Below are 12,145 nucleotides of genomic sequence, written 5' to 3' on the forward strand. Positions count from 1 at the left end.
TTATTTCTTACTGACCAGATCTAATACGAGAGTGAATTGTGAACTCAAAACGCCAAAAGAATCCATAATCCACACCTCTTTATCATGTATTTTGACGACCAACAAAAACCAATGCTCACAGGATTCATTTTGAAAAGCATATGCAGGAATGTACACCTACAATCACCAAACAAACAAAATTATTACAATAACTAGTTGCAATTTAAGGAACGGCATTGAACAATTGTACAAACCGTGCTAATCTGGGTCAAATCATCAGGTAGATATGAAGCGGTACGTTCCCAAGCATGTTGAATTAAGTTTTCGTTAGCCATATACGCGTTATGTACATCATTTTTCAGAACAACAGCCTATAAGAAATGTTTGGTTTGTTGGTAAATAGAACTCACGCCTAAATAAAACGACCCAAATATAGTATTCTTAATAGATTGTTTACAGATTTTACTACCTAGAATAAAGTCGGCAAAATCAACTTCGTATTCCTTTCATGTGTTGCGCGACGTTCAAGATCATACAAGTACATGTCAATAAACTGCAATTAAAAAATTGTGTTAACAAACAATTTGATACTATTAGATTATTCAACGCCAATAGTAATACGTACGTGGCCTGTAACTCTTGAGTCTGGGTACACAACATGCGATTCTCCAAATGTGAGGTGCATTTGGTAACCTGGGGGCCAGTATGCCTGGTAGCCGGTGTTCTCTCAAGCTATATGTTGGCATATTTGTCTTTCCAATGGAGTTAGGGAACTCAAGCAGTCTAGGTAGATAGGACTTGGGCCTTCCGCTGATATGTTGGTGTGATCACTTGTATGAAGAACCTAGTTCACCTGCTTCATTTGTTGCAGAGTTTGAATGGGAGTTGATGCTTCCTGCACATCATTGTTGTTGTCCCAATTAAAGCGTATAAAAAGAGATTGTTAAATAAAATCCACATTCTCTAGGTGATGACCAAGTATGTTCACGGATATTACCATATCTAGATCTCTCAAATCTACCTGGGGTGATGAGAATACTTCACTATGTCGTGGCCCATGCTGCACAACTCAAAAAGAAGCACATCCAATGGCCAAACAGTGTTCCTTATCTATTATGTGGTGATCAAAAATCACAACGTTTACTGTGAAAATAAAACAGGGATATACCTCTTCTCTAGGGTTAATAACACCCGGACTTTTTGTTGGTCTTCCCCTCTTTGGTTTTTCTAGAGGTAGACCTTTCTTCGTAACTGCAGGACTTTTGGGTGGTCTGCCCCTCTTTGGTTTTTCTGGAGGTACACATTCCATAGTGACTTCATTTTCTCCTGATCGCTCTGAACCAACATTAGTCTCCTCTTCCTGTTCCCCCGCACATATCAAACGACCAAGAGTCAGTTCGCTTTTACATTAATCAAATGCCAACAATGTAATTCATAGAGAAAGTTTGGTCATATCCACCTCATAATAGGTTGGCATATAAATAATTAGTGATGGCCAATATATACCCTGTTATAACTACGAAAGATGAACATAGTGCACAAGTGAGTAAGTTACCCGTTGTTTATCTTTGTTAACACGACGAGTTCCTCTACTTTTTGTAATTTTTCTCTCTGGCTGATTAGCATCGTACGTTATGCCGCCTGTATTGTCAGGACTCTTCTTACTTGGAGCCTTCTCGGTTGTTTTCTTTTCAACCGGACTCGTCACAGGATCTTTTTTCTTTTTATTGACCACATCAAGAATTGGGAATTCTATTAAAGTGTCCATCCCATCAGGGAACTGGGATGCCGTGAAGCGAATATCTCTAATACTGATTGTTGGACCATCATCATCGTCCGGGACTTCTCCGTTTTCATCCTGGTCAATAACCAATTCCCTTTTCACAGAATTCCCGATTGGAGTTAAGAACGGGGAATGTCCTCGATTACCCTTTAGGCTGTTATCGTTGATAGAGAATGGGGAATTAGGAGAACATCCTCGATTACCCTTTAGGCTGTCGTCGTTGATAAAGAATGGGGAACTCGGAGAACATCCTCGATTACCATCCCCTGTTTTCATTGACTTAATTATGAGGTCCTTCACTTCTTTCAATGTATACTCCAAGTTTCCAACCCTCCAATTGAGTTGATTCACATGGTTTTCTATAACACTAACTCGCTATTCAAGCAACAATGGCATAGGAGAAGAGAAAACAAATAAGCAATTATCCAAACCCAGAAACAAATGAAAGACTTTTGTAATTCTAAAATTAATCTACTTACATCTAAAACAATTTCAAGGGAACCTTTTCCATTTGTATCTTGTATCCCTTCGGACATGACCAACACCGTAGTTCGTCGTTACTAACCTGTATTTGGGAAGTGACCCGGATACCTCCGCGTGCATTTACAAAGAAACAAGGACCCATAATCATTAGAAATTCTACAACTTATAAATTATATGTACAATTCATTTAGGGTTTAGTGCCCAATTCACCTGAGAATGGGCTTAAATTGAAATTAAAGAGAGCGAATTTAGGTTTTAGAAAAATAGAATTTAGGATTATCCTTTAATGTACAATTCTGAGAGTGAGTTGAAGAGACCAAAATTAGATTTAAGAAGAATAGAATTTAGGGTTTGAATGTACAATTCTGGGAGAAAGCAAGAAAGTGTAGGGCAGAAAGCGGGAAACAGAGAAGAAGGGTTTCACTATTGGGAGAAAAAAGGGTGAAATTACGGACACGTTTCACTAAATCATCATTTTGAATTGTGTTAGGGTACTACCCTTAATTGATGTTGGCAATTTCTGTAATACCTTAAGAAAGGTAGCTACCAACAATGTTTACGAATACTATCCTTGCAGATGTTAGTAAATTCATAAAGACATAAGGATGGTAATCACCAAAAAAGTGTTTGGATACTAGCCGTAAACGATTTTAAAGAACATAAGGATATTCAGTAAAAACCTCGGTTCCTTCCTTCTCCCATGGCAGTGGCAGACCTGCAAATTTTGCCAAGCAAATTCCAGGCATGGTAACCATCATTAAATCGACGGAAATTCCAGATTTAACACTAAAACATTATTATTATTCAACATATTTAACACTCCCGACGAATTGCCAAACTTCCGTCGGCACTCCATTGTTTCCGGCGGCCACCAAAGTCTGTCATTTCTCATTTCTACGGCTATGGCTACCGATAATTGTTGCAAATTCTATGGAACAACCACCGACATTCATTGCTCTTTAACAGCTCTCTCTTTTGATTTCCAGATCTAACAACCCAAAACCCAGAATTTCAGATCTAACCAACCAAAACCCAGAATTTCAGATCTAACAACCCAAAACCCAGAATTTCGTGGTAAGATACAAGGACGAAACTATGAGAATATAAAAGAACTCCGGCGATACCCATGAACGACGAACGGCGAACGATGAACGACGAACGAGTTTTGTGCGGTCCATCACTGATTCACTGCAGGTCAATTTTCCGGCAATCGGAACTCCGATGAAACCTTGGGTCAGCTTAAGCAAGCGGAGAGAGAAATAAACTTAATTGTTAATTAATAAACTTAATTGTTAATTAAGTTTACTAATTATTTTATTTATTAATTTCAGATAATACAAAAGGTATTTTTGGAAAATTCAGAAATTACAAAAGGTATTTTCATAAAAAGAAATTGTGTAATTAAATTTAAAGATAAAAAAAATAAATAGATTAAAATATATTATTTTCATTAAATTTAAAGATAAAATAAAAGAATTTTATGTGGCCCATATTAATTCTAAACAATGGTCATTTTTAAGATGACCATGATAGAAACATCCCAATTTGAGGGCTAGCAACGATAATATACATCATGCATACCTCAAGACAAAAAGGTAATAAGACAAAAAGGGTTGTCAATTTTGTGATAGGAACTGCATTCACGTTGGAAAACTAAGTATGATTACTTAGACCTCTTGCGTGATACTCTTAGACAATCAGAGTAATACACTTCGTATTAAAAGTCATATATTTTCAGACCCAAACTTAATTACGATTAGTCGAAATATGGAATCACTAGGAGTCATGGTCAATAATTTTGCTTGGTTTCATCTGTAGTCAGTAATATATCAGATACGTACATATTCCCAAGACTTGGGCTTTCGGTTGACTGGTTGATATCAAAAAGGTAAAGGGTTGTCGTAAATTGCGAAATTTATCCCTATTGCAAAAGTATGGTATACACTTGGGATGAACGGTATTGGGATTCAAAGAAAGAGTGAATCAAGATGATGAATTACCTTATTTGGCTACGGTTTACGACTATCCGCAAGGACTTAGAGTCACAAACCGCTTGATTATTGCTCTGCTTTCTACCGATATCAAGAAGCTACTGCAAAATACAAAAAGAAAAAAAAATCAGTCTTGATTAATTAGTGGGTAATCTTTGTTGGAAATTCTCATTGGGAAACACAAAGGAAAAAAAGGGTGAGTGAAAATTCAAAAGTCCCACATTGGAAAAACTCTTCATATTCCTCTTGTTTATTAATTGGGGAATGAGTGTAACTCTTGTTTAAGAAAGTGTGAGAATGGTATGGGTGGACACATCACACACACACGCGCGCGCGCCGGGTCGGGCACGGGCCGTGGGCCTTGGGCCTTGGGCCTTGGGCCTTGGGCTCTGCCTTGGGCTCTCGGGCCGGTTTGCGCAAGTCACTGTTACGGGAATCTGTATTGATTACGTAACCGTTGGATTAAATGCCATTAATTACGTCCGTTACTATGATCAATGTTTTTGACCGTTTTCTGGCTGTTGCAACATTCATTCCCTCAGCCGTTTTTGTCTGTTGCAATGCTTTCCTTCTAATTATTTAAATCAGAGTTTCAGTTCCCTTCACACAAAAGAAAATCATACACACAAAATACGAAAACACCACTAGTAGAAAAAACCCTTATTGCAGCGGGCTTTTAGACCCCTGTTGCAGCGTACATCGTATGTTGCAACTGGGGGGCCTGCAACAAGTCTGAACTTGTTGCAGCGTACAATGTTCGCTGCAAAAAGTGATTTGTTGCAGCGGGCTTTTAGATGTACGCTGCAACAAGTGCCAAAAAATTGGCAAAATTTTGGACTTGTTGCAGCGTACATATATATGTACGCTGCAAAAGACTCAACTTTTTGCAGCGTACATTTATTTGTACGCTGCAACAAGTCTGAATTACTCAATTTTTTGCAGCGTACATTTATTTGTACGCTGCAACAAGTCTGAATTTTTGCGAAATTTTTTTCCCTTGTTGCAGCGTACAACATATATGTACGCTGCAAAAAAGCACTTTTGGCGGGAAAATTCTAATTTTGTTTAGGGATACCTAGAGTGCCTTGCACCAAATATAGAAACCTGTCAAAACAATAATAGAATAACGCAACCTGTATAACAAATATAAAAACAACAACTGGAGTTTTGTATACTATATATCCCAAAACCAAAGTGCACATATTACATTTAAATATATGTTCCAATTTCAACATAAACATACATTTTAATATAAAATTTATTCTATAACAACTAAACCAACTCGATCAAGCGCGCTAAAGCCAATAATAAATACTTGTTGGTAAAAAACTTAGCCCATTGCTCACGAACCACATCAAATTCCTCGCATAAGGCGCAATCCTCGGAGTGTAGACCTTTACAAAAACAGAAATTTAAATTAAACATTAGATTAAATACAAATTAAATATCACATTTTAACATTCAAGAAACTAATGACAATGTCCTAATAGTCTAAAATGAGTCCTTAAGTTCTTTAGTTCAAAGTTGGGAGCGAAAATGTCATTTTAGCCTAAATATGACCTATAACGACCCAATGAGCCTATAGGTGCATAAATAGATTGGAACGAGTCTTAGATCGTTAAAATTATGCATATTAAACATGTAATAAGTTTTAAATGAGTCCTTATGTTCTTTATTTTAAAGTTGGGAGCGAAAATGCCTTATTTTAGCCTAGATATGACCTATAACGATCAAACAAGCATTAAATGGGTATAAGTAGATTAGAATAAGTCCTAGAAACTCAAAACTAAGCTTATTAATCATATAATAATTTAAAAATGAGTCCTTAGGTTCTTAAGTTCAAAGTTGGGAGCGAAAATGTCATTTTAGCCTAAATATGACCTAAAACGACACAATGAGCCTTAAATATGCATAAATGGATTGGAACGAGTCTTATAAAGTTAAAATTATGCATATTAAACATGTATTAAGTTTAAAATGCGTGCTTAGGTTCTTTATTTTAAAGTTAGGAGCGAAAATGCCTCATTTTAGCCTAAATATGACCTATAACTATCAAACAAGCATTAAATGTGCATAAACAGATTAGAATAAGTCTTAGAAACTTAAACTAAGCATATTTATCATATAATAAGTTTAAAATGAGTCATTAGGTTCTTAAGTTCAAAGTTGGGAGCGAAAATGTCATTTTAGCCTAAATATGACCTAAAACGACACAATGAGCCTTAAATGGGCATAAATGGATTGGAATGAGTCCTAGAAAGATAAAACTAGAATATAAAACATTTAGTAGGTTTAAAATGAGTCCTTAGGTTCTTTAGTTCATAGTTGGGAGCGAAAATGTCATTTTAGCCTAAATATGACCTATAACGACCTAATGAGCCTTAAAGGTGCATAAATAGATTGGAACGAGTCTTATAAAGTTAAAATTATGCATATTAAACATGTATTAAGTTTAAAATGAGTGCTTAGGTTCTTTATTTTAAAGTTAGGAGCGAAAATGCCTCATTTTAGCCTAAATATGACCTATAACGATAAAACAAGCATTAAATGTGCATAAATAGATTAGAATAAGTCTTAGAAACTTAAAACTAAGCATATTTATCATATAATAAGTTTAAAATGAGTCATTAGGTTCTTAAGTTCAAAGTTGGGAGCGAAAATGGCACTTTAGCCTAAATATGACCTATAACGACACAATGAGCCTTAAATATGCATAAATGGATTGGAATGAGTTCTAGAAAGTCAAAACTAAGCATATAAAAAATTGATTTCCTCAGGAAACTCTTCATAATATACATTGATTTCTGTGATTAAATATTTCTATGCTACACAACCCAATTAAAAGGGAAAAGAAAGCGTACCGATAATACAATTAATACATTTAACAAAGAGTCAAAGACTAATCATCCAGTGATTACACCACCCAAAACATCACTCTTACCTCGAGCAAAAATTGTGTAAACTAAACGAATTGCATCCAGCCAACCATCCAAAGATTCCCACGAGTCAGCTACCTAAGATGTCCAGTGAGAGAACAGCAGCGTTATAAGGCCAAATTTCCAGTTATCGTCATAACAAATTGAGAAACAATCAAGGACCGCTATGGAAAGAGCCGGCTACCCTTGTGAATGTTAAGCTTATGCATTTAGTTTGTTTCGTAATATATGTAATGGTCTATAAGGACCTTAATTATTTGTTTAGTTTGTAAAACTTTTTCATTTCAGTAAATTTAACCCTATGTCAAAATAAAAAAATAAAAAGACATTGAGGAAAAAGAATCATTGAGATGTATGGAAAATGCAGATATAAAAGGTAAAAGAAGTTGCTAACCAAGTATACAGGTCCGTGTATTGTGTCAATGAAGAGTCCAGCCCCAGGTGGTAAAGTAAGATCAGCAGATGCTGACACTGAAACAATGTCAGGGATGTCAACTTTGACGGCTCTATTTTTTATATTTGGCCCATCTACTTGCTTGCTAGAAAGACTCTGCCGTGATGTCTTTTGTTCGGATACAATCTGCATTAGAAAGGGGTGGTTCAGTAAGAAACATTACTTTCAACCATCCATCAGATTGCACAATGGTCAAATATCTCAACATATCTCCATAATCTATACCATTATCCAACTGCCTGAGTCAAGATGAATGTCATGTCTCCACATATAATTGAGAAAATCTCAAGAGATATCTATCTTAGTTACACACAGCAATAGATAGGTCCCCATAAATTTTAGAAAACCAATTAAAGAAACTACCATATAACAAGAACTTGATAGCTCTCCATCGCAAGTATCCATAGGTGAAAATTCCAACTAAAGTAACTTTCAGATGCTAAATCAACCCCAAGGATGAAACGAGTACAATACAGTATCCTTGCAAGTTTCTCAAGTCAAGATAGAGAAAGGGAGAAAGAGAGGCACTGCTAACTTCACTGCAAGACGTTGGAAAACAAAGACAAACAACAATCAATATAATTTGGGAAATTCTACATGGTGGTCTACTGGTTTCGAAAATTTTACATGGTGGAAAATAAATAAATTAAAGGGACCCAAAAAAATTATTGTTCTGCAAAAATGATCTATTTATAGAAGTTAAATTGTTGAATATAAACGAGGTTGGACTGGGGAAGCTGTTGCTGGAGAGGCCAAGCCGATTTCTTCGAGTCAGCTTTGTCAGATCCATGAGAAGAAGAAGAAAAAGACATCTCGATTCTTTTGATGTTGCCAAGTTTGCATTTGAATTGGTTGGCTGGTTCGCTGAACAGATTGGCTGGGGAATAGCTCGTTGATAGCTAAACTGGCTTGCCGGCGGAGACGTGGGCTGCGTGTGGTTGTTGCCTTGTTGGTGAAGATGGAGAGAAGAAGTGGTGAGATTGGGTGGTAGAGTGGTGGGTGCGGTGGTGGGGTCAGGTAGCGCGATGGGGTTGGACTGGTCGGTGGGGTCAGGTGGTGGCGTGGGGTGGTTAGGTTGGTTTGGATGGTGGGTGGTGGTGGGAGACTTGGAGTGAGGTGTATTAACTAGAGGGTAGGTTAGTAATTATATTTAGGGTCAGAAATATGGTAAATTAGTGGTGGGTTAACCATAACTTTAGTTGATAACGACACTTAGTGTATTAAGCCATTACCAAGAAAATGAAACTTTTTAGTTTCCACCATGTAGAATTTCCCAAACGAAGAGGTCAGGATGTAGAACTTCCCATAAAGTTTTCATCAAAGAAATGTATTTGTTACTATATGAAAAGATATCACATGGAAAGATGTTTAGAAAAATAGGATTATTTAGCTAAACAATGCTCTAAACGCAATGCAACTGAGCCATGGAAAGCACAACACCTGAAGTGTCTGATTAAATATTGCCTGTCTAACATCCTGGAGTGTCTGATTAAATATTCACTTTCCTTCCCAAGCCAGGAGATAGTGAAATTACCTGATAAAGACCCTCATGGTTAAGGACAAATTGTGTCCGCTTCCAATCACTATGGGGGCCTATTGGATTTCCTGGAGGTGGAGCCGTCAGATATCCCACTTTAAGATAGGGCAAAGGAAGCTGAAAAATAGATAAGAGAGATTTAGAACAAATCATGACTTAACACACTGCAAAAGGAGAAGCCTTGTGTTAACGTCAGGGAGCAACACAAACCACTATATATGAAAATGCATAAAGGTGCATGTTTTGTCTGCAAGAACATTTCCTCTTTCCCCCCCCCCCCCCCCCCCCCTCCCCCCTCCCCGCCCTCTTCCTTGAAACACTGGATTATCTCCAGAAGCAACTAGAGTAGAGAACTAAATCAAACAAATATCAATTGAACCATAATTTCTGTCCCTAAAAGGTCAAGCTTCGGAAACAGAATTTTAAGGAACGTCTCTACTATATTCCTTGATATGTTTTCACTTGACATTCATGAAAGGTGAAAGTTGATCAAAGCTCTGGGAGTGTCCTTAAACATACACAAAGTACTTGATAATTTGATTCGGGTAAAGCCGTAAAGGGATTACCTATTGAGGGGTGGGGAGAGGGTCAAACTAGCATTGAGGATAACTAAATGGAAAGTAGAATGTGGTTTTTACAGTCACGTAAAATGCTGAAATGTAACTAGAACTATGTACACTTTCTGTTGATTTTATGTAAAGGACTCTTACCATAGAACGGACTAGCCTCAGTGCACTGCGGTAGACCTACAAGTTTAAAAGCAAAACCAAAAAAACTGTCACAATTACAACTCAACAAGAAACCTCGTCAGAGAAAACAGATATGATGCAACTGTTTGCAATAGGAATACATTGGCCTAGCATAATGATTTTGCGTTATAATTTTTCCTTGCATTTCTCCAATAATATTCTGAGCTTGAAAGTTGTATCAGGATGAAAAATACAAAGCGCAAGAGCCCAATAGGTCCAATTTCAAGAGACAAAAAAACACCCACCAAGAATTCTACCAAAGAAGATTTAGGAAGGTTGAGGTGTATACAAGCCTACCCGCATCAATGTTTCGTGAGGACCGCTGAAGAGGCAGGGAGGGTGAAGATGAGAAACCAGAATTGCAGAGAGCTTACCGAGTAATTTGGCTTCAATGCGTGAGCAGCTGCAATATAGACAGCGCACTGACTATACAAGTCATTGGGCGAAATATCATTATGGCTGACTGATCCCCCGATTCTTAGCAAGTCCTCGGCTAAGCCATACTGCAAAACCAAAATATACATAACTCACCTTATCATCCGATCTCAGTGACCGTGTAACCCTTCAATACAACACAATATCCAGATGATAATAATAAAAGAAAGAAGAAAGCACTGGACAAGCATTGCTAAAACAGAAAAGAATAATTGAGGACTAACCAAAACAGTTCTGAGGTTGTAAATAGCCCTATGAAAGTCAAACTGCAACTGAATTGCTGCACGGAACTGCATCAAGGTATATTACAGAGAATCAAATAATAGTGAAGATTCAATAATATTCATAATTTCGTATGTAACCCACACCTAAAATCATTTAGTTATCTTGAGTTTATCAAGTAATATGTTTGCACCTTACTAATTGCCGTCTTAACAATGTTATGCTTTTCCTTAGCAGGGACTATCGCACTGAGTTCCTGTATCACAAAACAGGGAATGGTAAAGCCAAAGTCTGAGAGCATTGTATTGCCACTAACTTTCTAGTGTAAAAAAAATGCACTTCTCAGCCTTTCCTTTCTGCATTTCTCACTGTATAGATGAGAAATATTACCTGCAGTGCAAGTCCCCAGTTGTTAAGCGCCTGGAAAGGAACAATGAGATTGTTACAATGACAAAAATGAACAGAAATCTAAAGAATTGTAGTAAAAAGATAAAATAGCCAAATACAAAAAGAAAAAAACCTGGGGACTATTCCAATTCAACTGCACAGCTTTTCCGTAGTAATCTGTGGCCTGAAAGGAAGATAATTAGGTCATAAGGTCTACTTAAATAATACAAAGCAAAAGCCTAAATATTCTACTTTCATCATTTCATAATGAGTTAATATTTCCAAACACCCATAATTTGTAAGAAAATAGCATCAATTGTGTTCTTGGTACATCCAACAATAAGTGAACGTCAAATGAACAACTCAGAGAAAAGGTCACCACTTTGCTTCAGAGATTTATGATCAATACAGCTTCTGGAAATGATAGGATGAAAATACAACAAGACCATAAAAAATGAAGGTAAAGAATTATAACATGAAAAATCACATTTCAATAGTACGTACAATGCAATTAACAACAGTCAACCCACCTCCCCTGCTCCACCCCACCACGACCGCCACCACCACCACCACCATTCTCTAATTCCAACACCGCCCCATCTTTATCTATGAATAAACCCTAAAAAACGAATTGAACAAACCCTAAAAACGAATTGAACAAACGAATTGAACCGTAAAAACGAATTGAACAAAAGAATAGAACAAACCCTAAAACGAATTGAACAAACAAATTGAACAAAACCTAAAACGAAGCACAGAACTCAAAAAAATTAATTGAACAAAACGGCATCTGCAGAGGAGGCGAGAAAAGAGACCCACCGGCGACTGGCGAGGAGGCCAGAACCACCGACGACTCGACGAGGAAGCTAGATTGATGACGCAGGAATGGTTTTTTTTTTGAGGGGGGCGACGCAGGGAAAGCTATGGGGAAGAAGAAGGGAGTTGAGCGCGCGCGAGCTGAAGTTTTGAGATGCTTAATTTGTTCTGAATAACTCCGTAGTATAATATTGCAGCGAATTTTTTTATCCGGGTTATTGCAGGGGGCTTTTAAATGTACGCTGCAATAAAAACGGGCTATTGCAGGGGGCTTTTAAAATGTACGCTGCAACAAACACTTTTGTAGGGAACAATTAAATTGTACGCTGCAACAACCATTTAAATGGTTTGACCCGCGTTGACCGACTAGTTG

General features: G+C 37.2%; 1 protein-coding gene across 1 annotated transcript; it reads right to left on the bottom strand.

The window, feature by feature from the left end:
* Positions 1-5,420: 5,420 nt before the first annotated feature.
* Positions 5,421-11,852, bottom strand: LOC110778267 (protein HLB1-like). The gene is made up of 11 exons (XM_056826974.1): positions 11,776-11,852; positions 11,090-11,140; positions 10,960-10,989; positions 10,763-10,825; positions 10,572-10,637; positions 10,287-10,415; positions 9,874-9,909; positions 9,161-9,280; positions 7,567-7,752; positions 7,178-7,250; positions 5,421-5,630 (listed from the first exon to the last, which is right to left on the bottom strand). Exons 7-11 carry the CDS (start codon positions 9,874-9,876, stop codon positions 5,509-5,511), a joined length of 504 nt encoding a protein of 167 aa, XP_056682952.1. The 5' UTR covers positions 9,877-9,909; positions 10,287-10,415; positions 10,572-10,637; positions 10,763-10,825; positions 10,960-10,989; positions 11,090-11,140; positions 11,776-11,852; the 3' UTR covers positions 5,421-5,508.
* Between the last annotated feature and the right edge of the window lie 293 nt (positions 11,853-12,145).

Source organism: Spinacia oleracea, chromosome 4, assembly GCF_020520425.1.
Source record: "Spinacia oleracea cultivar Varoflay chromosome 4, BTI_SOV_V1, whole genome shotgun sequence".
In the NCBI taxonomy this organism is placed as follows: Eukaryota; Viridiplantae; Streptophyta; class Magnoliopsida; order Caryophyllales; family Amaranthaceae; genus Spinacia; species Spinacia oleracea.

Excerpts from the sequence above, each read along its gene's own strand:
- LOC110778267 (XM_056826974.1), bottom strand. Across the intron at positions 7,753-9,160 it reads ACCATGAGGGTCTTTATCAG|ATTGTATCCGAACAAAAGAC; the intron begins GTAATTTCACTA and ends TTTCTAATGCAG. Across the intron at positions 7,251-7,566 it reads TACACGGACCTGTATACTTG|GTAGCTGACTCGTGGGAATC; the intron begins GTTAGCAACTTC and ends TGGACATCTTAG.